General features: G+C 45.3%; 1 protein-coding gene across 10 annotated transcripts in view; it reads left to right on the top strand.

Moving 5' to 3' along the window:
* The window catches only part of Garnl3 (GTPase activating Rap/RanGAP domain like 3), a 150,180-nt gene that overhangs the window by 73,572 nt on the left and 58,296 nt on the right, over positions 1-18,312 (top strand). For all 10 annotated transcript variants that reach the window (XM_029474022.1, XM_021156135.1, XM_021156136.2 and 7 more), the window contains 5 exons: positions 4,851-4,950; positions 6,885-7,003; positions 13,010-13,074; positions 14,111-14,174; positions 17,907-17,933. In XM_029474022.1, coding sequence (XP_029329882.1) covers positions 4,851-4,950; positions 6,885-7,003; positions 13,010-13,074; positions 14,111-14,174; positions 17,907-17,933 — 375 coding nt within the window. The remainder of the gene's footprint in view (positions 1-4,850; positions 4,951-6,884; positions 7,004-13,009; positions 13,075-14,110; positions 14,175-17,906; positions 17,934-18,312) is intronic.

Raw genomic sequence — 18,312 nt, 5'->3', positions numbered from 1 at the left:
CACTGCTGCTCCTGAGTCACCCCAAAAGGTCAAAACGAAGAGGAAACACCATGAGATGCTCACGGTTAACCTTTCCAACAGGGAGCACATAGGCAGCCTTAAGAAGGTTTATCTAGATGAGCTAAGGATACACCTTACCCACATGGTGTTCTGGCTGGATTCGCAGACCCTGGATCTGTTTGTGAAGAAGCATCAGACAGCCATAAGATAAAGACTGCTTTACTGAAAAAGTATGGAAGGACACAATGTGCTTCAAAATGCCATCACAGAAGACAGAAATCTGAAAATGTTCTGAAGGGAATCTAAATGAGACCCAGCAACAAAATGATCATGTGCTGAAGCCAGGAACGTTCATCCGCATTGAGTATGCTGACAAGTGTGGAATACAGATGATTATATATTGTATAGATGCTAACTTTAGGAAACTGGTAAAGTCGAACTGCAGGTCTGGTGAGGTAGCTCAATGGTTGAGTGCCTGCCTAGCATATAGAAGGATCAAGGTTCAAACCCCAGCACCAGGAAAAAGACTGTGTTATGTAAGAAAAGACCCCTTTTCCTGAGGAGTATATACTGAAGATTTTAGGGATAAAGAGCTTTTACTTGTACAATTGAGTCTTCAGTGGCTCAGGAAGAAAGGTGTGTTCTGGGTGGATGGCTCTGTTGGCCAGAATATGTGTACAAATGTGAGGACCTGAGCTCAGGGCCCCAGCACCCATGTGAAAAGCCAGGCACAGCAGCAGGCACTTGTAATCCCAGAAGTGGTATGGGCTTTAGAGACAGATGGATCCCTGGAACTTACTGTCTGGAAATCCTTGCCAATCTGTGAGTGCCAGATTCAATGAGAGACCAGGTAACATCAACCTCAGACCTCCACAGATACACATACACCTGTGCTTATTCTTAAAGCTTTTAGCTTTTGAGGAAAATCAAGAAAAAAATCTTAAGACAAAATAAGAAACTTTAACTGGATGGTGGTGGTACACACCTTTAATCCCAGCACTCAGGAGGCAGAGGCGGGCTGATTTCTGAGTTTGAGGCCTGCCTGGTCTACACAGCAAATTCCAAGATCGCCAGAGCTATACATAGAAACCCTGTCTCTGAAACAAAGAAAACAAAAAAACTTTAACCTTTAGTTTTACTCCCTAGAGTGTTAAAAACCCAGATCATTCTTAAAAGGACCCAAACAATAATATAATACGTAAGATTTTAAAAACAAGCAAAACCCACGTGTGACTGGAGGAGTTTCAGCCCCAGCTCAGCTGGTCAGCAGCACACACTTGGGCAGCATTCGGTTTCCTCATAAACTGTTGGCAGTGGTTCCAGACAAAGGCAGCTAGAAGGTTCTGCATACAACTTGGCATTTAGAGCACTGGGCAGATGTCAGTATGCCCAGAGCCATGGCACAGACAGCTTCCTCATTCACCTCATAAGGCAGTGTGAGCCAAAAAGCATGGCAGAAACACATGGAGAGAAGATGCCAGCAAATCCCCTCAGGAACAACCGCGACACACCCATCCTTTTTAAAAGTCCAGTGGTCAGTTCAGAGACTATATCATGATCTCATAGGGAGGTTCAGCAATCTAAGAAGCATTCACCATCAGAAGAGCTATTGCCATGTAGCCTTCTCTTCCTTTTAATCTAGTCTACAAAGACCTGACAAAGAAAAAATTTGAAAGCCTCTTTGTAAATTTAAAATTGAAGAAAACTTCAACATGATATGAACTGATCACAACCATCTAAAAAGTCACCGAGGCATGTCACGTGTCACACATCACAGAATCACACACATGTTCTGGATAGTCTGTTTTCCACACATGGCACCATGTAAATTCCATAGAGCTTCTCCCCAATAACTTTTAACACAGTCTCAGCCTGGCATCGAGACCCACATGTTCACTGTAAGAAGATTTAATGTCTCATGAAGATAGGAAAGAGGAGCTGGAGAGATGGCTCAGAGGTTAAGAGCACTGACTGTTCTTGGTGAGGACCCAGGTTCAGTTCCTAGTACCTACATGGCAGCTCACAACTACTTATGAGTCCAGCTCCAGGAGATCTGATGGCCTCTTCTAACATACATACATACATACAAAAAAAAAAACAAATGGATCTTTTTAAAAATAAAATGAGAAGTGACAGGCTGTTCAATAATTAGATCTGGGTTAGTTGGCAAAGTATTAGTGGAAATTGATCTTTAATAATATATATCCAACTGATGATGACAGTGAAGTATGAGAGAACATGTATAGCATGGTATAACATGAGCAGCTTGACTGGTAAGGATATGGGGAGTCTTTCTAATATAACACTAACACATTAGAGCCACATGGTGCAAATCTGAGACGTTTAGAATATCCCTGAAGACAAAATTGCCATAAACAAGTTTGGAGTAGAAATTTAATTAGAAGAAATGGTTTGCACTGTGTTCAAAGGTTTCAAAAATTGTTTTTAAAATACTACACAATGTTTTGGGAGACAAAAAATGTAATAGGCATCCCACAAAACAAAAATCATAGGTGACCAATAAATATGAAGAAATTGGATTAATTAATTAATTAACCTACTCATTTGAGTAGGTTAATTCTTGAGGGAGTAAACACCAATAAAGGAGTGAGTTCAACCTAGAGAAGTGGGTCAGGGAGACATTGCAGTGGGTAAAGATGCTGGCTGCCAAGCCTGACAACCTGAGCCTGTCCTCTGAACTCACACAGTGTGCAGAACAAGTTGTCATGACTTCCACACATGCTCAGTGGCACGTGCTTCCACACACATATGTACAGCACACGATAAAAAAGAATGGGAAAGGAGGGATGACTCGATGGTTTAAGCCTATCTACTGCATGTTCATGACAACCGGGGCTTGGATCTCAGCAGCTACTGACCAGCTAGATGCCTGTGGATGACAGGCAGTCACTGGGGCCTCCTGTCTTGCAGCCTAGATGAGAAAATGCAAGCTTCATGTTTAGGGGGAGATCCTTCCTCAAAGGAATAGTTAGAGGGTGATCGGAGAGAACGTCTCTTCCCTAATCTTACATACATACATGTGTACACACACACACACACACAAATATCACAGTTTTATTTGTTTTTTTTGTTGTTGTTGTTTGAGACAAGGTCTCTCTACAAAGCCCCGGCTGACCTGGAACTCACTATGTAGACCAGGCTGGCCCTGAACTCACAGAGACCCTCCCTCCCAAATGCTAGGATTAAAGGCATGTGCCACTACACCTGGTATATCAGTTTTTAAATGGAAATAATGTCTAGTCTACCTATGAGATGAAGGAACACAAATATAAACACATTAAGATTACATCTTTACTATTAAATTGTTAAGAAGAAATGCCAAGGTATAGGGACAGGAGTGTCCTCAGCCCCTGCTGCTGGGACTGAGATGCTGTACCAGCCTTCTAGAGTTGGGTTGACAAATCCTTCCAGAGAGCATGCCTCTTGGCAAATGACTCAACTCCTAAGAATTTATTCTAAAGAAGCAATTAGACAAGTAATTATGTACATGTGGAATTAGATGCAAATCACACATTATTTATTAGAATCCAGTATCATTAATTATTTGTATTAAATCCACATAATAAACTAGTATAGAGCTTTAAGTATAATATCACAGAAGGGGTGTGTGTAAAATATTAACTGGAAAGGATACCCTTCGAACTGCATGATTTGGTATGATTCCATGCTGTTAAGAAAAACAAATCATCTAGGAGTTGGTGTACACCTTTAATCCCAGCACTCTGGAGGCAGAGGCAGGCAGATCTCTGAGTTCAAGGCCAGCCTGGTCGACCGAATCAGTTCAGAACAGCCAGGGCTACACAAAGAAACCCAGTCTTGGAAAAAAAGAAAAAAGAGGGGGTGGAGAAAGAAAGAAAAAATAGCTGTGTGTGTGGATGGTGGGGAGCAGTTCGGCTGTTATTTGGAGTTCTCTAAAGCAAGAGAAGTGGTAAAATGAGCATCTATTAAAAGGAGATCTATTAGCTCAGCTTACACGGTGTGATCTGAGTACTCCAATGATGGCTGTCTTCACACTGGAAAGGCTGAGAATCCAGTACCTGGTCCATAAGGATGGACACCTCAAGCAATCCCAGTCTGATGCTGAAGGCCTGGAGGTTTCCTGGAGATCCACTGGTCTTCAGCATTCTGATATCAGCAAAGAACAGCAGCAGTGGCGGCAGCAGGGTAGTTGATCCAACAGCAAGGTATAAAAGGCCTTTTTCCTCAGACCTCCGTTTTTCAGGCCTCCTCCAGAATGGCTCTTCCCACTTCAGACAACCTAATCAAGAAAACCTCTTACAGATGTGCCCAATGGCTTTCCTCTTAGTTGATTTCAGATCCAGTCAAGTTGGCAACCAGGATTAATCATCATTAATAATGACTGTCTTTTATAGGGCTATTCATTCTGTTTGTCCATATTTTACACGCCAAGTAGGTAAGGTGCATTTCCAAGTTCTAGAAAGCTCAGGAATTTGAGTAAGAAGATGAACTTGAGTAAGACGCTAACCAATGTCCTCTGGGTGAGATATGCTGGCAAGAACTGGTGCCTAGGGGACACCAATTTCCAGGTACCCAGATGCCATACACCAGAGAAGAGAAAACTTTACATCTGTTAGGACTGAGTTCACTCATTTTTATTCCTGCACCCTGAAGATTTCTGGAGTGTTTCTGTGACATGACTTTACATGGGACATCATTGCTGGTGAGAGCATGTGGTGACAGCCCTTATGCGTGTGCTTTTAGTGCTGACTTTTTCTACCCTGGCTCTTTGGCTCCTGGTTTAGTGCTAGCCTCGTGTTCACTTTCTGAGTAAACATTTTAACGACACCGCTCTGCTTTGTTCTATACAGAGTGCAGCTGCTCTGCCAGGCACTTGGCGAAGGACAGACGTGCACTTAGAAAACCCGGAGTACCACACCCGGTGGTATTTCAAGTACTTTTTAGGACAAGGTAATTATGTCCTTGTGGTGACTGGGGGAAGAGATTCTGTTCAAACCTGCATAATAATTTCAAACACTGTGTATGAGTGGAATGAAATCATTCAGGACAACAACGTCAGAGCACTTCACAGTAAGGTCAGGGGTGAGCTTCGTGGGCTAAAAGCTTCAACTCAGAGCTTTCTTGATTGTGGGTTGGCCTGTTGTGAGGAGTGCTGTGGGGGTTGGGGTTTAATGTTGTTTTAATCCCTGGTTAAGAGGGAATTAGCTCATAGGAATGAGTCCTTTGATAGATAAGAATTTTCAGGATGGAAAAAAGGCTTTAATTTAACTTAGCAAGGTCAGTACCTATCTGCATGAGTTCTAAACATTTCACTTGAGACCATGAAGGAGAACAATGGTTTCCTGAGCAACCTCTTGGCCATAAAACTGTGATGAGCTCTGCCATATTCACTCACCAATGACAAGTATTTGTCTGGTAGACAGTATATGTAGCTGTGAGGTGCAATTCGAAGTGAACCAAACCCCCTGCCCTCACAAAGCCTATAGACAAGGTTTGCAACTTGGTTCTGCTTGTATTAACCTTGGGACTTGAACTTGGCTTCTCTGTCTGTAAAGTGGAGCTTGTTTTCAGTCCTTCCCTATAGGTCTAAACAAAGCTTCCAATGCGATATGCAAGAATAACAGTACTTGGTGCCTAACACATACCAAGAGCTCAGTTGCTCGGGTTTTAGATTATACATTTAGAGAGAGTGCATGGAAAGATGGAGAGCAGACGTGTTGCTAATGAGAGAAGGGCTGGGAATGGAGGGCGAATAACTGATGTGAAATCTGAAATGGCAGAGATGTGCCATGGGGCATCCATTGTGGAACTTGATGCTCAAGCCAGGAAATGAGAGTGATGTCTTAAAAACCAGTTCCAGGGCTCAGGCAGCAAGAGCGATTGCACTGCAACATGACAGCCTGAGTTCAAATCCCCAGCCCCATGTAAAAAATCTGGGCATTACTGAGCATGTCTGCAGTACAACACCGGAAAGACAAACAGGTAGATACTGGGAGCTCACTGGCCAGATAACCTGGCCAAAATGGAGAACATCCAATTAATAGAGAGATCCTATCACAAGGCAATAAAGCTGAGAGCAGTGAAGAAGATACCTAGTAGCCTCCCTTGACTTCCTAAGTGCACAGACAGGCATACACACCCACACATCCATGTTTGTGCAACACACACACACACACACCAATGTGCTTCACATGAAAGACAAGGAAAACTGTTACAGTATTATTCTAAAAAGCTCTGGTCTGGCCAAGCCGGGTTACTTGGGTGGGTGGGGGATATAGAAGAAAGCAATGTGCTGGTCATCTTCCCCATGGCTGTGCACGGAGTGCCGACAGCACTGGCTTCACAGCAAAAGAGTTGCTGTGAGTTTGAATGCCACCAGCATCCTAAGCGGTGATGCAAAGCCTCAAACTGGATTAAACAAGAAGGAATCAAACAATAAAGTTTGAGGCCAACATGACCTACATAGCAAGCTACAGATCATCCAGGGAAGGCTCTATGGTTGGTGGCAGCAAACAGTTCAGTGGTATCAGAGGACTAGAACCTTTCCCCTTTTTCTGATTCTCAACCTTAGTGTGATGGCTTTGCCCTCCTTAGGACCATACAATGGCTGCAGCAGCTCCAGACATCACCTGACACTACAACATCCAGAGGAGGGGGTCATCTTTAGAGTGGGGAGCCTTTCCATAAGGCTCTTGGCAGATTTCTCGTCCGTCTCAGCCAGCATTGAATCACATGTTCATTTCTGAGCCATTCGCTGGCCAGAGGGAAGTGGGTGCACAATAAGTGGTCAGTCCTACCCAAGTCAGCCTTGGGATAGCATGTGAGGGCTGGCCACTTCTGTTTGAAGGAACCAGCTGCATCCTTACTGACCGTCTCTTCTCTAGTCCATCAGAATTACATTGGAAATGATGCAGAGAAGAGCCCCTTCTTCTTGTCTGTCACCCTTTCTGACCAGAATAATCAGCGTGTCCCTCAGTATCGTGCAATTCTTTGGCGGAAAACAGTGAGTACCTGACTTGAGTTTGATGTCATTGGCACACGTGCTGGGAGGGCCTTGTAGTTCACCCCATCTCAGTTCAGTTAGCGCCTTTCAGGTGATTCCTCTCACTGTAGATGATTCAGAGCCCACTATTCTATGCTGGGGCCTCCAAGCTCTGCTTATCAGCAGCTTCTCCCATCTCAAAGTCACTCTCAAAATCAGCCACTTCTAAGTCTTGGCCTCTGGGAAATAGTAGTGTGTTTTATACAACCTACTACTTCATTAATCTTAGCTATTACTTTTGGGTTGTTGTTGTTGTTGTTGTTGTGAGAATGGGTTTCTCTGTGAACCTTGGTTGTCCTAGAAAATACACCCTCACACCCCTACACACATACATGTACACATAAATAGCAAATCACGTACATGTATAGTGATAAAGTAACAACTTTAAACTTCCTAGAAAGAAAGGCTGAGGATATGGCTTTGTTGATAGGGCATTTGCCTAGCTTGCCTGAAATCCTGTGTTCAATCCAAGCACTGCGTAAACCAGGTGAGACGGTGCATGCCTGTGACCCCCATCACTTGGGAATTGGAGGCAAGAGAATCAGGAGTTTCAGGGCCACTTATGTAGCAAGTTTGATGTCATTTCCCCAATATGAGACTATCTCACAAAGAAAAAATTCTAGAAACTACTACTACTCAACAAATTGTGATTAGGTACTTCTAAAATAGCGAGCTAAAACAGTAAGAAGAAGAAAAACAAACATTTATTATGCACTTACTATATGCTAGATCAGTGGTTCTCAACCTTCCTAATGCTGTGACCCTTTAATATGGTTCCTCATGTTATGGCTACCCCCAACCATAAAATTATTTTTGTTGCTACTTCATAACTGTAATGTTGCATTGTGATGAATCATAACATAAACATCTGTGTTTTCTGATGGTCTTAGCTAACCCCACAGGTTGAAAACTACTAGATGTTTTCTTAACTAACCAAATCTCACTCGCTGCTATTGCAATGACAGAAGTTAAAATGGCCTGACAAAAGTTCCTGCACATAGATGACAGACCAAGTATACTCCAGAGCTCAGAGACCAAGGTGTTCCCACTGTACATAATGCATTCCGTGTGTCTTCCCACCCAAGGGTACACTCTTGTCTCCCTCAGTGTCCTCCCCTTGTGTCGTGTCCCTATGCCTCACACAGTGGCACAGCTCCAGGAGTATGTGTTGAATGAATAGCTAACTCCAGGGCCCAGTTTAACAGCTGGCTGCTGCCGCCCCCATTGAAGTAAACTTCTATAGTATTTTCAGAAATTGTTCTTTTTCTGAAGCAAATCTGGGGTAAAAATCTTGTTTGGTGTCTCTCATGAACTTATTTCTATCAGAGTCGTTTTCATTACAAGGGACTTTATTGGGACCAAGGTTCACAGGGACAGGTGCTTTCCAATGACTCAAACGATTTGGACCAACACATCCCCTCTCAATGTCATCTCCATAAAAGAGGCCACCTGTGTGACAAGCAGAGCCATCAGTGGGTCTGGGAACCCTGTGTGAGTGGCAGGGGCAGGGGGCATACATGTCAGTGGGTGCCCATTGTTCTCCTAGTGAAAAACTACTGTGCCTGCATCCAGCCCCTTATCTACTACACCAGGCAGGCAATTTTCTGGTTTCTGATTGATTGATTGATTGATTGATTGATTGATTTTTGCTTTATGTTTGTTCATTACAATGTTCCAGACCCTTCTGCTCTCAGGGTCCTCTTCAGGAAGACTGTGGTTTGGGGCAGATAACTGGACTTTCCCTCTTGCTGTTTCTCTAGCAATTGATCTTTAGGTATGATTTTTAGGTATTGATCTTTAGGCTGAGACCTCATGACAGCAGAACACATTTGAGTAAGTTTTCATATAGAATTAATTATGTGCAGTGGGATGCATGACCCACTCCCATGACCTCCAGTATGGAACTGGTTGGTCCCTTCCTGTGTCTTAGGTCCCAGGAAAGCATGTGTTCCTGAGTCTGTCGGTCTTACTATGTGACCCTTGTGAAGCTCCTCTCTGGCTCAGTCTCAGGTTTCTGCTTGCCTCTGGGCCTCAGCTCTATAACTCATCCAGGGCTCAGCCCTGCAAGCCATGGCCTTAGGCCCATATCTATATCTTGCCAGTCACCCATGCTGGTAGCTACTGCCTTTCACCATGTCTCCACAGGGGCCACGTGGACATCAGACCCCTGTGAGAGGTCCTGGCCAGGAAGAAGCCTCTGGCTCCAGTACTGTGTTACCTACAGGGCTCACTTAGGGCCACTACAGGGAGAACTGCAGTTTGCCATGCCCTCATGGTCTGCCATCTAACCCCATAGCCCACCTCTTTTCTTTCTTTCCTTCTGACCCCTTCTGCCTTTCTGGAATGAACTTATTTGATTCCCTATCTTCTTTCTTCTTGACATCACTTATGTCCTTATCTTAGATGCTTGCTGGGTGTTCAAGAAGAGTGGGCAAGACAAATGCAGGGAAAACTGACTTATTTCCATTTCTGAAGCAGTTATCTACTTTAATATCAACTGTGGTCACCACCTTGTAAGGAAGGTGCTGATGAAGGTGCTAAGAACCCCGAAAATGAGGTCAGGGAGAGCTTGCACATGGGAATCCAGAGGATGAAGTCTGTAGGCACTGGCAAAGGAGAAGGGGAGATGGGAAGTATTCCAGGCAAAAGGAAGAAGGACTAACAGACAATAAATAGTATTTTATGGGGCTACTCTTGGCCACTATTAAAGAAGTATTAGGGTGAGACTCAAGCCCCCCCAGACCACTGTGAAAGCATCCCAGGGCTGGCCATCAAGAATATTAGTCCCTTCCACTGACAAGTGCCCACACCTTCATCTAGAGCCTCGCCTCTGGGTTCTAAACATGTGGGCCAGCAGCAAGATAAGTGTTTGCTCCTAGCTACAAATGGGTATAATGAAGGGAGGTGAGAAAAATAAGGTCGAAATGTTGACAGAAGTCAGTTACAAAATTCCAGGAACTGGAAGTGAGCACTGGGGGTTGGAGGAAGTACAATTATGAGTCTCTGCCCAGCCCAGTACACACAGGTTCATGCTGTCTCTGGTTAAATGCAGTTAGAACAGCAGACCATACAACCCTACTGTAAACAGTCCTTTCTGTGTATCTATGCTTGGGTTTTTAGGTGTTGGGAATGGAACCAGGGTAAAGCACATTCTAAAAAAGCACTCTGCCACTGGGCTGCATGCCCAGCACTGAGCTGGGTCCCATCTAAACACGTGGTGATGGTTTGTATATAGAAGCAACTCAAACTCACTGTAGAAACTCCATCCAGACAATACAGCAGGTGGACAGAGGAGGATCAAAGTCTGTCTGCTCAGTCTGTCATAGCACACTTCTGGGAGTCTCTAGAAGCACACACAGGTGTTGGAAGGCACGTGCACTCACATGTTCACATGCAGGCAAGCATGCATGTATACACATGTGCATTACTACACGAACCAGGTGATGTCCAGCTCGCTCTTCTGAATCTGCACAGTGCTCACCTCTGGTTGCCTGCTGTGGACTGACATAGGCTTCTGCATATGGCATGTGATGTCTCCACCAGAAAGTAGAGTGCTTTTATTTGAGTATTGACTCTCAAAAGCTGAAGACAGGAAATGGGAAGGGAGGGCTTTGCCAGGGTGTAGTGAAGAAAACCACAAGTCTAGACCTTGCAAGTCCTGGGCTCCTGTCATAGTTATTAATGAAGGTGTCACTGTCACCTACCACAAGCTGTTCTGGGATTGCCTTTAGAGTTGCCTCTGGTATGTTTGATGAGAAGAGAAGGTGGTAAGGAGGAGGCTAAGCAGAGGCACAGAGCTGAGGGAGCACAGAGCTGAGGGAGCCACGGAGCTGAGGGAGCCACAGAGCTGAGGGAGCACAGAGCTGAGGGAGCCACAGAGCTGAGGGAGCACAGAGCTGAGGGAGCCACGGAGCTGAGGGAGCCACGGAGCTGAGGGAGCCACGGAGCTGAGGGAGCACAGAGCTGAGGGAGCCACAGAGCTGAGGGAGCACAGAACTGAGGGAGCACAGAACTGAGGGAGCCACAGAGCTGAGGGAGCCACAGAGCTGAGGGAGCACAGAGCTGAAGGAGCCACAGAGCTGAGGGAGCACAGAGCTGAGGGAGCACAGAACTGAGGGAGCCACAGAGCTGAGGGAGCACAGAACTGAGGGAGCCACAGAGCTGAGGGAGCCACGGAGCTGAGGGAGCCACGGAGCTGAGGGAGCACAGAGCTGAGGGAGCACAGAGCTGAGGGAGCCACAGAGCTGAGGGAGCCACAGAGCTGAGGGAGCCACAGAGCTGAGGGAGCACAGAGCTGAGAGAGGCTCAGAGCTGAGGGAGCACAGAGCAGGTTAGCCTCCTGTGTGGCTAAACATGCCACAGGAAGAGCTCAGCTCCCAGTAGTGGGACCTGGGAAGTTTAAAAAGAGAGCTACTATCATCATGGTTTTGAGTTTGACAGTGTTTCCAATCCGTACCAAAAAGGCAAGTTTAATCAGGGCGAGGTGGTGCACGCCTTTAATCCCAGCACTTGGGAGGCAGAGGCAGGCGGATTTCTGAGTTCGAGGCCGGCCTGGTCTACAAAGTGAGTTCCAGGACAGCAAGGACCATACAGAGAAACCCTGTCTCGAAAAATCAAAAAAAAAAAAAAAAAAAAAAAAAAAAAAGGCAAGTTTAGTCCAGTGAAGAACCCAGGAAGAGGACTGAGGCCCTGTATGGGGATAATTGTTCATGGCCAGTGGCAAGACCAGAGAGTCAGGTCTCTTGTACATTGGTTTCTTTACCCCCAGGCCCTTGATCCTGGCTTGGACAGAAAAGCTGGTAGAAGTGTCCACACACACAGGACAAGTATTTACTTCTTCATTTCCTGCAAAGACATCCTAACCCTCCCCTGGTTGTTAGTGATGCCAGTTTTATGATTTGCCAGAATTACAAAGAAGCCTTTCAGTGGGTTCTGTTTGATGACCTCATCTGCTCTCTGTGGAACACCTGTGTAAGTGGTGGGGAGAGAAGCTTATCTGGTCTGGGTGGTCTGGACCCAGGACTCCTCGGGCAGCTCCTTGGTCCTGTTCATTAGATAAGAATTTATCCAGCCTTTCCTATGAGTTAGTCACAGTAAGTTCTCATTAAATGAATAAATGACTTTAAATAAGCCTGCAATGAACACATTATCAAAACCTTGCTGGAAGATTTGGGTAACTTCTAGTTGAAGGTCTTTGACCTGGTGACATGGTACTTGAGTCTCATTGAACAAATGGAGACTTTTGTTTTGTTTTGTTTTGTTTTGTTTTGTTTAAATCGTTGACCCATAACTAATTTTTAGCTCAGAGACCAAAAAATCCCCTTTCGGCAGATTTGGATGGTGTGTTTCGTGGGTTACTGTTAAGCTGAGATTTTGACAGACATGAAAAGAGGAAAGGTCTATGTTGGCTCACAGCTATGGAGGCTCTGAAGCCTTGGCCAGCTGTCCATGCTCTGGGGCAGGTGATAAGACGACACATCACAGCAGGATCCATGGAGCTGAAGGACGCTGTTCACCTCATGACAGCTGGGAACCAAAAGAGCAGGGTTCTACTTCCCCATTTGAGAGCACATCACCCCAGTGACCCGAGACTTCCTACTAGATCCAGCTCTTAAGCTTCTAGCACCTTCTAATAATGCCACAGACTAGGTGACACAGTCTTCAACACATGGGCAGTTGTATGTTTTGTATCCAAACTGTAGCAGATGGTTTACTGTTCACCATGGTACTAAGATGCTGAGGCCTGATATGTTGAAGAGTTCTGCTCAGAACCAGAAATGTGTAATCAGAGCAAGGGGTGTGGTCAGCCAGAGCAGGATTTTTCCCCATGTAGAATGTTTGTTTAGACACCCACCCTCAAAGAAGAATTCGAGCCTACAGGCATGGTCTCACTACAGTGAGCAGTTGAGGCTCTTCAGAGGTGAACGGGGCTGGACACATCACTCATTGGTACTTTGATTCTTCCAGGGTACGCAAAAAATATGTCTCCCCTACAGTCCCACAAAAACGCTGTCTGTGAAGTCCATCTTAAGGTGAGTATTCACGGACAGAGGCCCCCGCAATTTGGAGGTCTGTATGGAGTGCCTGTTCTAGGATCCAGTGCTTTTCCTTGATTGACATGCCAGGCATTGGCATGTCATTCTAGAGTCTTCAAGGTAGCCCCAGATGGCAGGACAGTCATTGTTACAGGTGATAAGATAGAGGTTCAAAGAGGGACCCCACAGCCAACATCTTGCACATCTGTCTGGTCATGGCTCCTGAGCATCTCTCTAGGCTGCATTCTTTACCCACTGCTATTTTTTCCTTGTGTTCACTTGGATACTTTGGGTTTAGGGGAAAAAAATCAAGAAATGGTTTTCATTTTATTTTTATACTTTGCAATAGAAACCCAGATGTCAGCAACGGCTCCCTGGGGGATATGCTTTATTCTTCACTGAACAGCAAGTGAAAGGATTGCCACATCTGGCTGCTGCCCCTAGCTTCCTACCTCCCTCTCATCTCCACCCAGATGGAGCCTGTCACTCTGTCCCCAGATAAGATATGACATCCTAGCAACAGTAGCTTCTTTGTCAGACACTACAGCATTGCCAGCATTTCCTCAGTGACTCTAACTCAGCTGTACAATGTCGATCTACAGTTGTCTCCATTCACCTATGAGGAATCAGGGCCTCAGGGAGCAGGAGGGGTTCTGCAGAGCTAGGAAACTACGAGATTTAGACCTAGGTCTCTGTGGCTCTGGGTTTGGAGGTAAAGAGTATCATAGACCTTATGAAATTGCCAATGATGGACAATAAATAAGTCAACAGCAATCTGGGAGAACAGCAAGGAGTCCCTGATGGCTACCTCTAACTGATGAGTGCCCTGAGGGGACAGTTACACATGGCAATTGGTGAAGTTTGTGGATTCTGTCATTCTCCACTCACTTGCTGATCTGTTTCCAGTGTGTCAGGCCCCTCAGAGAATCTACCATGATTTCTTTAGACAAGATCGTCTATCCAGAGAACTATGCCTTGCTCCCTATTGCTTCAGTCCCTGCCTCACTGGCTCACTCTGTCTGCTCTATTTCAGTGCCATGAACCTGGACAAGTTTGAGAAAGGACCTAGGGAAATTTTTCATCCCGAGATACAAAAGGTAAAGGAAGCTGTGAGGCTCCATGACTTCAGAACTTGCATAGACTTGATCTCACCTTGCCAGGACAGTAGGGCAGGGTAGTCTGCCCAGGGAGAAGGTGTGCTGTCATAACTGGGGGCAAGTTATCAGGTATATATATGTTTTACACACACACACACACACACACACACACATATATATATATATATATATATATATATATATATATATATATATAAAATAAATTTAGCTCTGAAAACTTAAAACTGCAGCCATCCTCACTAGGATGCTAGTCACCAGAGCAAAGCTAAGCCTCGAGGAGGTGGCCTGCATCAGAGCTAGATGGCATGGAAGAAGCTGGAGAGGCAGCCTGAAGTTGTGTCCAGGAGGCAATGGGGCCTGTGCTGAGTGAGGGAAATGAGTCCGTTTGTGGGGAAATAACTCACGTGAGCTGTGGAGGACTGATCAGAACGGGTAGTGTTTTTCTGTATGCCTTTAAGGTGATCTTTCAAACTGAGACCATTCATTGCCTTTCAACTTAGCTCAACCCAAACATACAGAATTGAATATTCTCATGCCTTTGCTTTCACTTAATTTGTAAAATAGTTTGTTCAACCATGGGAACTGAAAGAAGGGGAGAGCTGTCTCCTGTAAAGTGTCTTCTGATTGCCCTCTGTTCTGCAAGGCACCTGTGTGTGTGTGTATGTTACACACACTCACATGTACACACACACACCAAATAAAACAAAGCAAAACAAAACACAAATAGTGTTTGTACCCTGCTAGAATAAAGTCAGGCAAAATTTAATCTGTTAGATTTAACTAAGCAAATTAAGCTGTGCTGCACTTAAAGTGACTATGGCGGCCTTAAAACAAATTAGAATTATATCAGCAGCAACGTACCTTTCGTACTTCATAATACAAGTTGGATTGTTTAAATACAGGACCAGATGGCCCGTGCTAGCCTAGAACTTACTTCCTAACTCAGGGTGGCCTCAAGCTCATGTCCTTCCTTCGTAGCCTCTGGAGGATGAGCAACAGGAATCCTCCCACACCAGGCTCTGAGAACAGATTCTTAGTCCATTCCCTCTGATCACCACGACGACGAGCCCCTCTAAAGGCCCCGCCCCAGAGTCCTGGAGTCGCTGCCCAGGGGTGCCTTTCTCTCACAACAGTCACACTATCAGAGTTGTCACCCAGCTTCTACACATTATTGTTAGAAACCCTGTCAGTCACAGGACTCATAGGGTGAGCAGAAGCTGGACTGGTCTCGGTGTGAGCAGGAAGCTGCTGTCCTTCTGCCTCTCTTTGCTAGAATGCAGTGGCATTTTTCTTGACCCAAATCCTTCCAGAAGCAATGTGTGTGATTAAGTTGGCTTTGGATAAGTGGGAGAAGCGGGTATGTGTGTGCCACCCTCCTGACCCTCGCCACCACCTAGTAGGTCTAGATAGTTGTAGCTAACTTTCCTGATGAACATGGATTATATAAAAATCTACAGGACGAAATCTCAATGTTTAAAGCATTTCTTGGCTTTTTAAGTACATGTGAAATTATGCACTCGTTTTTCTTTGGTTGGTTTTGTTTTTGTTTTTGTTTTTTGAAACAGGGTTTCTCTGTGTAGCCCTGGCTGTCCTGAAACTCACTCTGTATATCAGGCTGGCCTGGAACTCAGAGATTCACCAGCCTCTGCCTCTTGAGTGCTAATATTAAAGGCGTGCCCTATCACTGCCTGGAAAATCATGCACTCTTAAATCTAATATTTTGCTTTTCTTAAACTTAATATTAGCAACAAACTAATGATCAAAATCAAAATTCCATTTAAAAAAACCCAATACCAGGAGCTGGCACAAGTTTGAAGACTGACTTCAGATCCCCAGAGCCCACTTAAAACAGTAGCTGGCATCCATCGTCCCAGCACTCCTGCAGCAAGATGAAGGGCAGAGACCAGAAAATATTCAGGGCCTGCAAGGCAGCTAGCCTGTCACAGTGGAAAAAAATAAGACACACAGTCTCAGACAATGTGGAACATGAGAACAAACACCACAGCTTACATTCTGATATCACATAGGATCTGCAGCACACACATGTCTACATATGAACTCATGTATGTACACAAACATGTATAAACAGACACAAGAAAAATCATCAATAGGACTATATTAAGAAACACCATTACTGACATAAAATAGACCTTTCAGGTTGAAATTACAAACTGGAAAACAACAAGAAGAGACCTAGTTGGTACCCACAAATCCAGAAATAAGAGTTTTGTTTTGTTTTTTAATTTTTGGGTGCTGTCTAGTGGGGCATTGGTAGACCACAATGCCTGGCAGGAGCACCCTCTTCTAAGCAGATAGAATCCAAAGCAAGGATTCCTGAAAAAGGAAGTGTGGCCTGGCAGCCTGTGGCATCCCTCCTGCCTCCAGGGCTGAACGTTGAGACCCTGGGGACTCTTGTTGCAAGGCTGTTCCCACAGCCTGGCTGCCAAGGAAAGCCCTGTCACCAGGCCAGGGGCTGTAGCAAAATGCCCCAGTTCTGAGACTTGCTGGACTAAAGGTAGTCGGGATGTCCCTCATGTTTTACTCACCGTGACTGTGCCCTTACAGGTCTCAGAGGAACGAGGCCAGGTGACCTTAACCCAGGCCCTGCTGAATCTCCACCTCCTTACCTGTAATTCTGGAGAGATGGGCTGCATGGCCGGGTGGTTGTGATCAGAGGGAATTGTGGAAGAGAGAATCTTGCAGTGAAGTGTGTAATGACATGCAAATATGAAGTGTGTCCCAAAGTATACGACACAGGGCAGGCTTGGCTTTTCCTGGGATTCAGATGGCTGAGTTCTGAACAAAAGATCCCTTATATTACAAAAAATGAAGGATTTTGTGTGACTTGCATACTTGTTTAGGAATTGTCAGCTCCCCGGTTGACACAGGGGATGAGGGTCCCTTAGCCCCATCCACCCCTCTTTTGGGCCTCTTCCTCTCTGTTCTCATTGGCAGCCATGGCTTTCAACGATCTACCTTCCTCCATGCACTCACCCAGTGACCCCTAGCAGAGCCTTTAGTGTGTGCTTCCCAGCTTCTTCAGAAGTTCTCTGTGAAGTAACTGGGCATGAGAAGGGACGGTCCAAGGTCGTATGAAAGGCAGTCCCCACGCTCACACTGTCATTCTCCATAGTGCCCTGCACGGGGCAAAATAGTGATTATCCTTGAGTAAGGAATGAGGGATAGGCACAGGTCAAATACTTTGTACCCACACAGTTGTAGGCAGCCGAGCAAGGACGCAAAGCCAGGCTCACTTAGGCTCCTCACTGTCTCATGCTGACCTCAGGTCAGGAGTGGGTCTCTTCAGGCAGCTCTCTTAGTATTGGGCAAGTAATGGGCTGTGTGTAAACCGACATCTTGACCCTGGCTATCAGCCTTTGGCACCCATGTTGAGCTCTGTTTCTCAATCTTATCTCCTTACTAAAGGGTTATTGTGTTGAAACAGGAAGTGTGCTTGGTTTAGGGAGGGATGAGCACTACTGCCTGTCAGAGAGCTCCCTGAGGGATGTGTGGGCCAGCCAGAGTTTTGTCTTCTGCTGTTTACTTTTGGTTTTGTTTACCTTAAAGAGAGATCCCGTAACCAACTTCTATTATGTCCAAAACGTCATAACATCAAATTGTGTGACTATGTAACACTTGGCTTTCACAGAAAACCAAAATCCACTAATTACCATGACATATAAACATAACTTCTGAATCTTTGCTTGGCAGGACTTGCTGGTTCTGGAGGAGCAGGAGGTAAGTGGTTTATGAACTGGACGTATATGTGGTTCACTGTGAGCACAGCCTTCTCCCCGAGTCAGACTGGTGTGCACTTGCAGTGGGAGTTTGACTAAAGGGGCTTTCCAAGGTCTCCTGCACAACTTTCCATACAGCTATTTATAAATAGACAAATATACTTAAATCTGCATACATCTGTGAATATATTGTAAAGAGGCTCATTGCCATTCAAGTAGGATATCTGTGCACTAGCCACACACTCTTACTATCCCAGATGCCGAAGATGTCTGCAGGCTTCATTCTGTTAACCCCTTTTAAGTGGGTCTGAGTGGGTGTGTCCACATGGCTATGCATGTGTGTGTGTGTGTGTGTGTGTGTGTGTGTGTGTGTGTGTGTG

This window comes from Mus caroli, chromosome 2 (genome assembly GCF_900094665.2).
Source record: "Mus caroli chromosome 2, CAROLI_EIJ_v1.1, whole genome shotgun sequence".
NCBI lineage: Eukaryota > Metazoa > Chordata > Mammalia > Rodentia > Muridae > Mus > Mus caroli.
The sequence above is the reverse complement of the archived record's forward strand: the minus strand, read 5'-3'. Positions and strand labels throughout refer to the sequence as shown.